At 30.9% G+C, this 13059-nt stretch overlaps 1 protein-coding gene across 1 annotated transcript in view; it reads left to right on the plus strand.

The window, feature by feature from the left end:
* LOC132757953 (uncharacterized) overlaps nt 1–12165 on the plus strand; it is an 82372-nt gene extending 70207 nt beyond the window's left edge. Inside the window, exons 14-18 of the mRNA XM_060749453.1 lie at nt 1260–1358; nt 2673–2807; nt 5110–5193; nt 5737–5790; nt 8487–12165. Coding sequence (XP_060605436.1) covers nt 1260–1358; nt 2673–2807; nt 5110–5193; nt 5737–5790; nt 8487–8743 — 629 coding nt within the window. The 3' untranslated portion in view covers nt 8744–12165. The remainder of the gene's footprint in view (nt 1–1259; nt 1359–2672; nt 2808–5109; nt 5194–5736; nt 5791–8486) is intronic.
* The last annotated feature ends 894 nt before the right edge of the window (nt 12166–13059 follow it).

Consider the following 13059-nt stretch of genomic DNA (forward strand, 5'->3'; position numbering starts at 1 on the left):
CCTGGAGAAATTTACTGATTGCATGCAAAAAACAATGTTTAACATGACTACAGAATAATATAACAACCTTATACTTTGTACATTCCTCTTTTAACTCTTAAACAAATTTGCTTAGAACTGATATGCAAAATCATTGCTTAATTAATTTATTAAGATGATATTTAAAAATGTATCCTATTGAGTGCTATCATTTATTTATTTTTATTACACTATAGTGTGCACCTCTGAACAATTACACTAATTCCACATTGCTGCCACACATTGCCTCACAGTTTGGCACCTTTATTTTGTTAATGAATAAAAAAAATGCTATTTTAGTGGAAACATTTCAAAAGTTTACATTTGTTTAACATCAAGTCTGTCTTCATCAATCTCTCAAGATAAAATGGTTTATATCTTGCCTAACATTTTTACCTTTAATTTATTCTCAATCAACTTACTTGTGTAAAAGATTAAAGTCTGCAGAAATCCACTCAATCCAATAGAAAACCAGGGTGCCTGGTTAACATGTGTACCAAATATATTTTACAGACATGAAACACATGTGTTTCTCTTTCTTTTTTAAGCTAAATGCCATACCTTTGTATTTATTTTTTCAAAAAAATTGGTTACATGTATATGTGGTACTACAAATGTTATGAATGGTACAAACAAATTTCCTGTTTTTATATTTTAATTGATATTTTCACTGCTAGGAAACCATGGTTCTGTAACATAAATCTCTTGTAAGACTGGTGGTATATAGGAATGAACAAATTGCTAAATCATTGTTTGAATAATAGTGAAAATGGGCATTCTGTGTAGTTTTAATGTATTTATGAATTTATCTTTTTAACTCTCCTGATACACATGTTTAATTGTTCATAAAAAATTGTAAAATTTATTGTTTCCATCCAAGTGCAAGAGTTAAAGACAAGAAAAGTTTTTTAAAATTTTTTTTCTTTTTCCAATTTTTTTAATGAAATGAATATTATATCTGAAGACATAGGGATACGGCATAGATGACATATAGTATAAAGTCATAGAATATAGAAGCTATTTTATCATTCAATTTTATCTGATATCCAAGTTATAAAAAATATATATACGGTAACTGTGTGAATGGAATTTGAATAGTAAATAGAGGATATTGAATGAGTGTAGGTTTAATACTAAGTTTATTGAACAAGTTAAATAAAATCATATTATGCGAGCCTCTGTGTGAATGGAATTTAATAGTAAGAGGTTATGTTTAATACAATATCTATGTATTCTTACAGACTATAGAAAGTTCCCTACTGATGAAGAATCTAGTAGATTATCAGCACCAAATATAATAACCGAATCACCAGAAATATCTCATCCTCCACAAACTAAAGGTAGGTAACATTTAGTAACTGATAAACACCATCTAGTATTGTTGTACACAACCTGCATGTACACTAGCTGTGATTCATTAGCTGCTATATACCTGCAGTACTCAATTGCTGTGTAAATGTACACTAGCTGTTGTACATAGGCTAATGCTACCATACACTAGCTGTTATACACTTGCTGTGTTAGTAGACACTAGCTGCTGTACACTTGCTGTGTAAATGTACACTAGCTGTTGTACATAGGCTAATGCACTAGTTGTTATACACTTGCTGTGTAAGTGTACACTTAACTGCTTTACACTAGCTGCTGTACAATTTCTATGTTAGTGTACACTAGCTGCTGTACACAGGCTAGTGCTACCATACACTAGCTGTTGTACATTTTCTGCTGTACACTAACTTGTGTTGCTGTACTCTAGCTGCTGCTGTAGATCATGCAAGTGCTGCTTGATTCATGTCTGCTGTACTCTAGCTAGTGTTGCTGTACACGCAGACTAGTGCTACTGTACACTAGCTGTTGTACATTTTCTGCTTGCAGTCTGTACAGACTCTAAGCTGATGGCTGCTCTATATTGTTAGTTTTATTGTCAACAAAAGCTCTAGAAGCAATGCTAGGCAAATGTGTATATGTATACATTTTAAGATATACCAGATATGAACAGTTAAAGATTGAACAGATGGTATTGTAAAATTTAGGGAATAAAGACAATACCTGGCCTCAGCATGCTAAAAATAATTGCTTTTCATATAAGACACTTTTTATTAAGGACTTTGTACAAAACTAGTGAATCTTAGTAATATGTGTTGGACCAAGTTCTTGATAAGCTGTCTTACTAAGTCATAATTAGAGGGCATGTTACATGTAGCTAACTGCTTACAATAATTAGTAGAAAGTATAGATGTCCTTTGAAAGATGAAGCTTATTGTATAATTTAAGCATTGATGCTATACTAGTCTGCCTTGTTGCTCTAACTTTATACTGGATTGAAATATAAGCAAGCTTTCTTCTACAAGATGTTTTAAGGTTGTTTCTCTTGCAGTTATTTTCATATGATTTAGAATTAATTAGCTAATAATTTAGAAGGGTAATAACTGAATTGTGAAATGAAATACTGTATCTTATATGTCAGTTGAAGAGATCACAAAAAAAATTGTCTGATTTTCTGTATTACAATGTTCTTACAGATGCATAAATAGTTGTTGATTTTTAGGTACATGGAAGAATTTGTTTTTTAGTGTTAAATAAGAATTAAAACACAGGTATTCCATAGAGTTGAAATGTTTATAAAAACTTAGAGGTATTTACTGGATTTCTAGAAAGGAAATCTTTTGCGGCACGTATCAAGAAGAGATTTTCCCGCTCGAAGAAGCGATCTCTGAGTGCAGATAGGGCATCAAGCTCTCTAAGAGAGGGGTCTAATTATTTACAGCCACCTGGACCCCACTCGAAAGGTCTTACATAGTTGTAGAACCTTGTCAAAACTGATTCTCTATATTCACATACCTCATTATGTTATCAATGCATTCTGCAGACAGGGATTTTTTCTCCATCTTTTTGGCACTGATAAAATTACACATTTTTATGTCAAACATGTAAAAATTTCATTTTTTTCTACTTTTTTCAAGTGAATTTGGGAAACCTATAATGCACTATGAGCAATTTGTTATAATTCCTTTTATTATTATGAACTTATTTATCAAAGTTAGTGGGGTATGGGGAGGATTAACCAAACTGTTGTGAAAAAAAAACATGTTTCGGAACTTTACCAATTTATTTGGTAAGAGTACCTTCCCTTAGATGAGGAAAAAAATCCCTGGATTAATATACAAATGTACATTGTGTTTTTATGTATACATGTATAATCAGAAATCAAATTGAAATTACATACCAGACAAAATAGTTATGTCTGTAATTATTTGTCTTGTCTTAAATAACAAAATTATAAATCGATTTGACGTCTGTTCAAATGTATATTTAAAGAAACAGTTTTGACTGTGGAAGTTATCAAGTTTTGTGTTATAAAGTGTGATATATTGGGCTGTACTATTGACTTGGCTTATGTTTTTATTGTAATTCTACATTGTTACAGTAGATATATTGCTGTTATGTTATCAATCACTAATTTAGAAAATAAACTAACATGAAAATTGATTATTTTATTATCATAGTTCATGATGGTAACCTCATGTGAAGGTTTCTATGGTTTCATGAAATTGAATACTACTTAGAGATATATTTTTTCTTTTTAAACTAAATTTATATAGTTGATTAGTCTGAAAGTGTGGTGATTATTTCATAATTCTGTTAATGGTTCAATGTGTAGTACTAAATCTCAATAATGATGGTCATTAAATCTGTAAGGGCCAGTAATGCAGATATATGTCAACTGTATCACAACCGGACAGGGCATTGCATAAAATGCCTATCTTGGTAGTCTTGTAAGACTGATAAAGGCATTGAAATAATGAGAGTAATTTTACAATTTCAAATTCAAAGTAGGAAAAGAGTCTGTTAAATAACATGTGCTGGGAAAGGTTCATAACTTGTTGGACATGCAATATTGCTGTGACTGTATTGTAATTCTATGCATGAATTTCTAGTTTTATAATGTGACATTATATCTCGTATAGATCTGTCTTTCATCTTTCATAATGTGATAAAAATGCTGTACATATATATATTTTCCTGACAAATTCATTTGAAGTCAATGTAAAGGGTGTTTCCCTTAACATATTGAAATTAAGTTTATGAACTTAATTAAAATGTTCCATTTAAACATTTTGGTACAAAATGCATGAAAACGTGGCTTACATGTAGTTCATGGCAAATATGTAACATTAACTCTAATTTTTTGTACCACGCCATACAGACCATAAAGTAATGGCCAATAAGAGTGGTTAAACAGAACGTTACTTGATGGTGCCCTTGAAGATTTTAAGAATGCAATTAGAACCCTCGCTTGAATTAATTAGACTCTTGTAATATTTTATTACACAAATATTTGAGTCATTTAGAAATTGAAAAAAAAAAATATGCAAAGAAGGAAAAATTTAAACTAGTGCACAGAATTTTCTTTAACTTTTCCAGCTTAAAGTAAATTATAATTGAAACTAATTTATGAAAGAAATATTGTAGGTGACAATACTATTTATTCATTTATTTTTGAGATATCCGCCCCTTAAATTGATATCACAAATAATGAGTGACATGTTTTAAAATAAAAGTTCGACAGACATTCATTATTGATCTGTGTTCATGAATGCTGAATGTTATACTTTATGTTGTCCAAGACTTTATCTAGCTATATCTATATGCCAGTATGTGGTTTCCAGTTTTATTTATACAAAGACTTAATCTACATTTTCTTTGTAATCTGTTACCATTTTCATCTTCTTTATCCGTAACCTTAGCAGCAGATGTGCTTATATCCTCTTCCTTCTTTGTTAGCCTCCCATCATTCCATGTCTATGAGGAAAAGAAACTACAATTTTTGCTTAATTGAAATTTGAAGTTCAATTTGTTTTTGTTGTTAAAATGATTTGTATTTACTTTATTTTGGGCCAAATTACACATATATTTTATAGAGCTAAAACATTTTTAAATAATTTGATTAAACATAGAAATAATTTTCATTCATTTACACATAGAACTTTATTTTGTTCATTTACACATTCATTTTTGAATTAAATGTTATTTTTATCTCTGTTTATTTATGTTTTTTGTTTGTGTTTTGATATTTTTATTTATTGTTTATTTTAATGCTCACAATAGACAGTTGTTCAATAGATAGTGATTTGTCACTTACCACAATTCAAACTTCAGTTGCATCTGTTAGAGGTAGGATCATATTATTTTTTACTGTGAACAATTTTGGCATGTTTTAACTATACAGTAGGCATAAGTTTGAAGAATTCTATTGTCTGGTTTTGATTAATAAACAGGAAGTTAAATTAATGTAACATCAGGCAAACAGATTCTGGCAGTATTTTTTAGATCTGTGTTTCTTTTATTTTTAATAATTTGTATTTTTGAATCATAGATTTCTATGAAATATTTAAGTGCAGACAAGAAATTGGATTAGTAGTCAGTCACTTGCTGAGAAATTGATAATGACTGGTCAGTTATACAAGACGGCTGGTTAGGTGGAAATTCCACTGAAATATGACCAGAAAAAATAGCGTAAAAACTACACAAATTAACAAACTGAAGTCTTTTAATCAGTTCAAATTTGTGTTATCCTGCTTAACATTATCTGCTTTTATTTTCTTTACACCATCAATTTTCACAGACGAAACATCACAGTTTTTCTTTCATATGAATACATATAATATTTATTGTATATGTAAGTACATATAAAATCTATTTTTATGCTATCATAAGAGAGGAGGAGTTTATCATTACGTGACGGAAATTCCTCAGATGCAAGTATTGGAGGTATGGGACATGGAATGTTTCATATAACTATTGTACAAAATTGAGCCACGCCATGACAAAACTAACAAAGTGCGGTTGTGACCAGAATGGATCCAGACCAGCATGGGCATCGGCGCAGTCTGATCATGATCAATGCTGTTCGCTATCAGTTTCTCTACTTGTAGAAGTGTTTGTAAACGAACAGCATGGATCCTGATCAGCCTGTGTGGATGCGCAGGCTGGTCTTGATTCATGCTGGTAACAAACGCACTATGTTGGTTTTGTCATGGCGCGGCTCAAATGTTGAGATTTGAGGGATTTACATCATTTTCATTGTCATCTCATGTGAAACTGATATATTAATTACAAACTGTACATAACTAGACAAGCTGATAAAACAGTATTGTGATAATTAAAGCAACAAACATTTTTTTTTAATATCTTGTAGAATGTCATCTTTGGAGAATTGCTGGTATTTATAATTATCACACAAATTTGACGGGATAAATATTTTTAATACTACACATGATCAGCTGTAAAGATATGTTTACATATTTTCAAACTATTTCCAAATGTACATTTTGATCTCAACAAAAATATAATTTTTAATTTTGATTGAATTTAATTTCCAAAGTCTTTCAAAATGAGAAAATCTTTTAATGATATCTAATGAAAGAAACTGTTTTTCAATTTATAAGACCTAAATATCAACACTGCAGCTCTTCAAACTTTTCTTTTATAATTATTTGTTGTAAACAGTGTTGTAAATAAATTTCCTATCATATCATGCTTGCATTATAATCTTATCATTTTTTTGGATCGGTGTATATTATAAGGTTATAATACATTGTCAAGTACAATACTGAATTCTATTGGATGAGTACACAGCTGTCAAAACTATATTGGGCGAGACACTGAGCCAAGTCTGATATAGATTTTGTAGCTGTGTATGAGTCCAATAGAATCAGTATTATTCTCAAACAATGTATAATGACCTCTTTATTTCACACCACCATTGACATTTTGACAGATCATTTTTACCTATACAATAAGGATTTGATATGGATTTTAAGTACTCAGAAAATGAAAAAGATGCTAGATGGAGTATGATATGCATTTGATATATATTTTTAGACACCAGGAATGAAAATGAGGCTAATATGATAGATTGCATCCAATAATGATTTCTATTGGAATATCATGTGGTGCAAATGCTGAAAATTCATTGGTTATGTTTTATTAGGTGTGAAATAGATATAAATAGTTCCTGCATAAATGGTCAGGGATGCAATCTAATATAATACCATATTATTTCTTTTATTATGCTCTCTGAAATGCTTTGATGGATAATATAGTAGCTAGCTTGTGCTTCATTTCTTTCCTGTCACAATTAGTTTCCAAAATCACCTTCGCTATTGCACTGATATCTTTGATCTTATGTATGTTGTTACATTTTTATGGACCTTTATTCTTAGGTGGGTTTTCTGGTTGATTTTGGCAAGGTCAAGGTCACTGGTGCTGAGAATAGGTTGTCCTTACCTTTATCATTATATGATCAGGTTTAAAGCTTTGTCAAAGAGACAACAGGGAGCATCTATTAGTGTAACAGATGTTACAGTCTAAACATATTTATTTTGTCTTGATTATGAAACATGTTTTTGCAACTTATATTTTCCATTCTGTTTCCTGGAACTAACCAGTGCTAAGTGTCAAATGAGGAAACATGATTGTGACCTGAAGGGCTTGAACCCATGATCCCTGGGTTGAGAGGCAGACACCTTGACCACTAGGCCACTGCACCCCCTACAGATGTTTTAAATGTGACTAGAGCTGTGATATGTTTTATCACCATTAACTATATGTCATTTATAACAATCTCATTTGAGCCACGTCACGACAAAACCAACATAATAGGTTTGCGACCAGCATGGATCCAGACCAGCCTGCGCATCCGCGCCATCTGATCAGGATCCATGCTGTTGGCTATCAGTTTCTCTACTTGTTATAGGGTTTGTAAGCGAACAGCATGGATCCTGATCAGACTGCACAGATGGGCAGGCTGGTCTGGATCCATGCTGGTCACAAACGCATTATGTTGGTTTTGTCGTGACGCGGCTCATTTAATGAGTTTATTTCATACTTCAACCATAAATTTTACAGCAAGTTTGATGGTATTTGACTATTTTATGACAGTGTCTGTCTTGTTCCTTAACATTTTCATAATGCTATATTTTTCTGTTTCTGGCAGTTGTTCCAGTCTGGAACTGAAGTGTTAAACATGCCCCATTCATTGTTAAATTCTAGTTAGAGATTGGTTATGGATTTAGTTGTTCATTGCATGATATTAGTGATTTGATTTTTATTGGTAGTTAGTTGAGAGTGTTTTTCAAATTCAGATAAAAGATTACCTACAAAGACATTGTATTTGATTCCAATTGATGAAATATTTTTATATAATCTAGAAAACTATCATATTTTTTTAAACTTAAAACCACTGGTATGAATTACATGTATATAATCTGTTACTTCTTTTGTAATTACGTTGTTTTATATATAACTATTGATCCATATTATATGAAGATTCAAGAGTATGATGACTTGATGCGCAAAAAAAAATATTTTATTTTGATGTGCAAAAAAAAAAATATTTTATTTTGATAAACTGGTAATTAATTGTACGTAGACTGATATCTTAAACTGTGTAATGTATGTTTCAGATGACATTGACCTACACAGAGTTAAGCAGAACGAGGAGAATACACCAAGCCTGAAAAAGTCTAGATCTCTTGGGGGAAGTCTTAAAAAGTTATTCAGAAGGAGCCGTAAAAGGTCAAGGTCACGTGGACGAGGGGAACAGTCGAGGGAAAGTTCAGTATCGCGTCAGTCACGTCATACATCACAGGGGCCCTCGAGGGAGGGGTCATTAACTAGATCATCTCAACAACCTGGCCAACATGATACTGTTATATTATGAAAAAAATATATCTAGAGATTAAAGGTTATTTTGAACAAATTTATTGTAAAGACTATTCTAAGTTTAGAGATTATATTAAGTATATTTTACGTGTCTCTTATGTAGGCTAGAATTCCAAAAATAGTTTTATATTTAAGCTTCTTTTTTTATATTTGCTTTTTTTTGCTGTTTATAGCAGTTTAATTTATATAGATTATTTTAATTCATTTCTGTTTCTGGAGCAAGAAAAAAAGAAGGTATATGCATTATAATTGTAGTGTATAGAGATTATCTTGATTCATTTCTGTTTCTGGAGCAAGAAAAAAAGAAGGAATATGCATTATAATTGTAGTGTATAGTTGTTGAGGTTTATATAATCCAGAACACTTCATATGCTGTCTGGTTTTCACAGACTTATATTGCTATATAGTTAATCCTCTTAGGAGTATTAAACTTTGCTATGAGCAATTACTGCAACAATTATACTGGTCTTTATAACATTACTGCTTTTTTCTACTTGAATTATAGCAGTTTGGAGACCATAATAAGATGACAGCAGTTGAGAAAAGTAAGAAATACTGTGAAATCAAATAATTTTGTTGGCGTTTGATTTCGTGGTTTCGGCCAAAACGGCATTTTTGTTGGGACACAAATTTGTGGATTTCAGATTAAGGGGAAAGGTCTATGAATGGAAGATGTTTTTTGTTTGGTATGAATACATTGCCTTGATTGAAGTTAATTATGAAATCCATAAAAGTCCCCCAAGAAAATTTATGATTTCACAGTTAAGTGAACAAATGTAAACAGAGGAATATAAAAAAATATTAAAAGCTTTATTAGAATAGGCAGATTGTATTCCCCCCAGGCTTAGAACTTATAACATAATGCCTTTATCAGGCATTCTGTTTGATTCATAATAGAATGCCTGGATAACTCGCTTGAAGTAAGGGAGGGAACTCTCACTGCACATATTTTGGCTTATAGTTGATATAAGCTCTAATCAAAAGCATCAATGTGTTTGTGAATAAAAGCTGCCATGGCAACAGACATTTTTCATACTTGATTGGACTGTATATATTAATTGATGTCTTATTTATTTTCTAGCATAGCTGCTAGTGAAGCAGGTTTTTGTATGTTGTGATAGTCATGTAGAAGCAGAAAGTTGAAAGAAATGACTTTTATTTCAAGGTTATTTCAAGGTTACACATAAGATTTGTTTATATAAGATCACATGTTGATGACACAGTCATAGTTTATTAGAGTGTGTGAGTGGAAAACACATATGCAAAATAAGTATCAATACAAATGAGCCGCTTCATGACAAAACCAACATAATGGGTATGCGACCAGCATGGATCCAGACCAGCCTGCGCATCCGCGCAGTCTGATCAAGATCCATGCTGTTCGCTATCAGTTTCTCTACTTGTTATATAGTTTGAAAGCGAACAGCATGGATCCGGATCAGACTGCGCCAATGCGCAGGCTGGTCTGGATCTATGCTGGTCGCAAACCCATTATGTTGGTTTTGTCGTGACACGGCTCAAATGTATAATGATATATTTCAAGTGTATTTCAGAACATGACCTTGAAACCTTTGTGTTACCATAGATACCATGTCCATACTTTAACACCATTTATTTATTGATTTATATGTTGTTATAATTTTTGTACCACTTATATTTATCCTTGATTTCTTGCCTCTATATTATCATGTGTATTTTAACACACTTATGCTTCTTGTAATGTTTGCTGCAACATTTAGTTGCTATAGCAACTTGTGCAATTCTAATTTATATACAGTTGTGTTTAATTTTATAATTCATTACAGATTAAACAAAGTGTGATTTGAGTAATAAGAAATAACATAAGGTGACATGAAAAACATACCACTTCACAGTAGCATTATAAACTTTGTATAAACATCAAGTTTAACTTTATATAGTTTTTAGTTTTAGACTACAGTAGGCCTGGAGGTTATAAAACTTTTCTCTAAGATCAGTCTCGAATCTCAGGATTTTCATTGGACAGTACATATTCTATGCTTGTTTCTGACCAATCAAATACCTGAGATCTGAGTTTGAGACAAGGTGATTTTTTATAACCTTTGACCTAGGATATCATCATAGGAAATATATAATTGTTTATACTCCAGGAAGGTGATATTGTTCTATGATTAACAGTTTATTGTTAAAGTATTAGACACTTACTGTTTTTTTTAAATATGTTATTCTAGACTTGTTTATTTAGTGTTAAACATATATTGTTTATGTTGTTTTTAAGATTTTATGTTGTTACTCCTAACATATTCACTACCTGTGATTTTTTTGCCCTTACCCTAACTTTTATGTTGTTTGTCAAAGAAAGTTTCCTGTGCACAAATGTCCTATTACATATAAAAACATGGCCTGTCTGACCGCTCAATATTATTATTTTGATATTAAAAAAAGTTCTCAATCAAATCATATGAACATTATGAAATTACAAGGTAGAAGTCAGTCATTTTTGGAGTAATTTGTAATTGCCGGTTAGGTATCCATGGAAGCTGGTTTGGTGGATCAACAGCTGAAATATGAACAAAAGCGTTAAAATGGGAGTAAAAATTCAGAAAGACAAACAAAACAAGTCAGTTCCGGGAATGTGATTGGTAAATGGTCTAGAAATAGAGCTGGCTGGTGTTTGAATGCTTGGTGCCTTAACAACAACAAATATACAATGTTTGTAGTTTATACATTACCACTTTTATTACTTTTACACCATCTTACATAGTACCTTAGTTTATAGTAAAAGTGAATGATATACATTATTATGTCATAGTCATGAACAAATTATTGCAGTATTTATTTATACTGTTGCTCTGAGGTATGCTTGTGAAGCAACTCGTATGAATCCTTTTTTGTGCAATATATTTTTTATTTAATTACCAGTTTTGTTTTGAGTACTTTATGTTACATAATCTATTCTATTTCTATTTCTTTACACCCTTACAAAGCATTTATTTCACTATCAATGTAGAATAGCTAAACACAGTAATGGTTTTGTGTTATAACTTACATTATAGACTTTACATGGTTTACTGCATAAAAAGTAAAGTGTTTAATTTTCATGAGAAAAAATTGTAAATTCTGTAGAAATCCTAGAATGGAAATATTCAGGTTTTTTTAAGCTTGCATAAATGCATATGTGTCTAAGGTGTGTGTTTATGTGAGTCATATATGTCAGAACTGTCGTTTATATGTAACCAAGTTACCCATAATGCCATCTGTTTAGGAATAAAAGAAAAGAAAAAAGGAGCATATTATAGATATATGAATTAAGGTCAGTAGAATTGTAGGTTGTAGAAATAATTTTTGTTATATGATAATTATTCATGTTTTATATTTGCATTTAGACAAGGAATGTTGTAATATTGTGTGAATCTGATGGTGACAGCAAAATAATATTAACAGGGTTTGTACAGACATCCAGTATCAAAATTCAAGGACTTTTTAAGCACTTTTTAAGCACTTTTCAAGAGAATAATCAAATTCAAGGACTTTTAAGCACTTTTTATCATTTTTAAGCACTTTTTAAGAAAGGGACTGAAATTTAAGCACTTTTTAAGACTGTACGAACCCTGATTAAACAAAAACTCAACCTCATTATTGCTGACATAATAAAAACAGGAGGGAAGTCAAGATTTGTAGCAACAAAACCCACATTTGTCTTCATTATGGGAATCCAGTTAACATGATATTATTATATCAGTGCATAATATTAAATTGAACTATGATTTTTGAGGTTTCAAAACAAGAAGTTCCAACTAACTGATGTTTTGGCTTAAAACACAGGTTATGTTACCAATAGAAATTTGATTTAAACAAATTATAGAAATTACAGATAATAGAACAAGACAAAATGATTAATGATTTTAAGTACATGTTAACTTTTAATGCTTAATATTCATTTATTTAGTGTCTTATGGTAATTTCTGTAAATAAATAATATATAGTTCATAGAAGAGTAAAAATGATTTTTTTGTTTTTTTGTTGTTTTTTTTTCTTCTCAAGTTTGATACAAAAAATGGCCTAAATTTTAATTATGATACACAGAATGTTAATGTTATATCAAGCATAATGTATATTTTTTATTTGGTAATAATTATTTAGGACTGAATGATTCAATTTTGAAGATTGTTAGAAGTTTACCTGTTGGAACTGATTATCACCAGTATATAGTCAGGCCAGCTTGCAAAGTCGTGCAATGTGACCAAGATTTATACTATTGGTAAATCAGGTTTTGTATTTTGAACAATATGGAAACCCCTTTAAACTTTGCAAAGGTTGTTTTCAATTTCAAAG

Source organism: Ruditapes philippinarum, unplaced genomic scaffold, assembly GCF_026571515.1.
Source record: "Ruditapes philippinarum isolate M1 unplaced genomic scaffold, ASM2657151v2 ctg6762_1_1_1_1, whole genome shotgun sequence".
Classification (NCBI taxonomy): domain Eukaryota; kingdom Metazoa; phylum Mollusca; class Bivalvia; order Venerida; family Veneridae; genus Ruditapes; species Ruditapes philippinarum.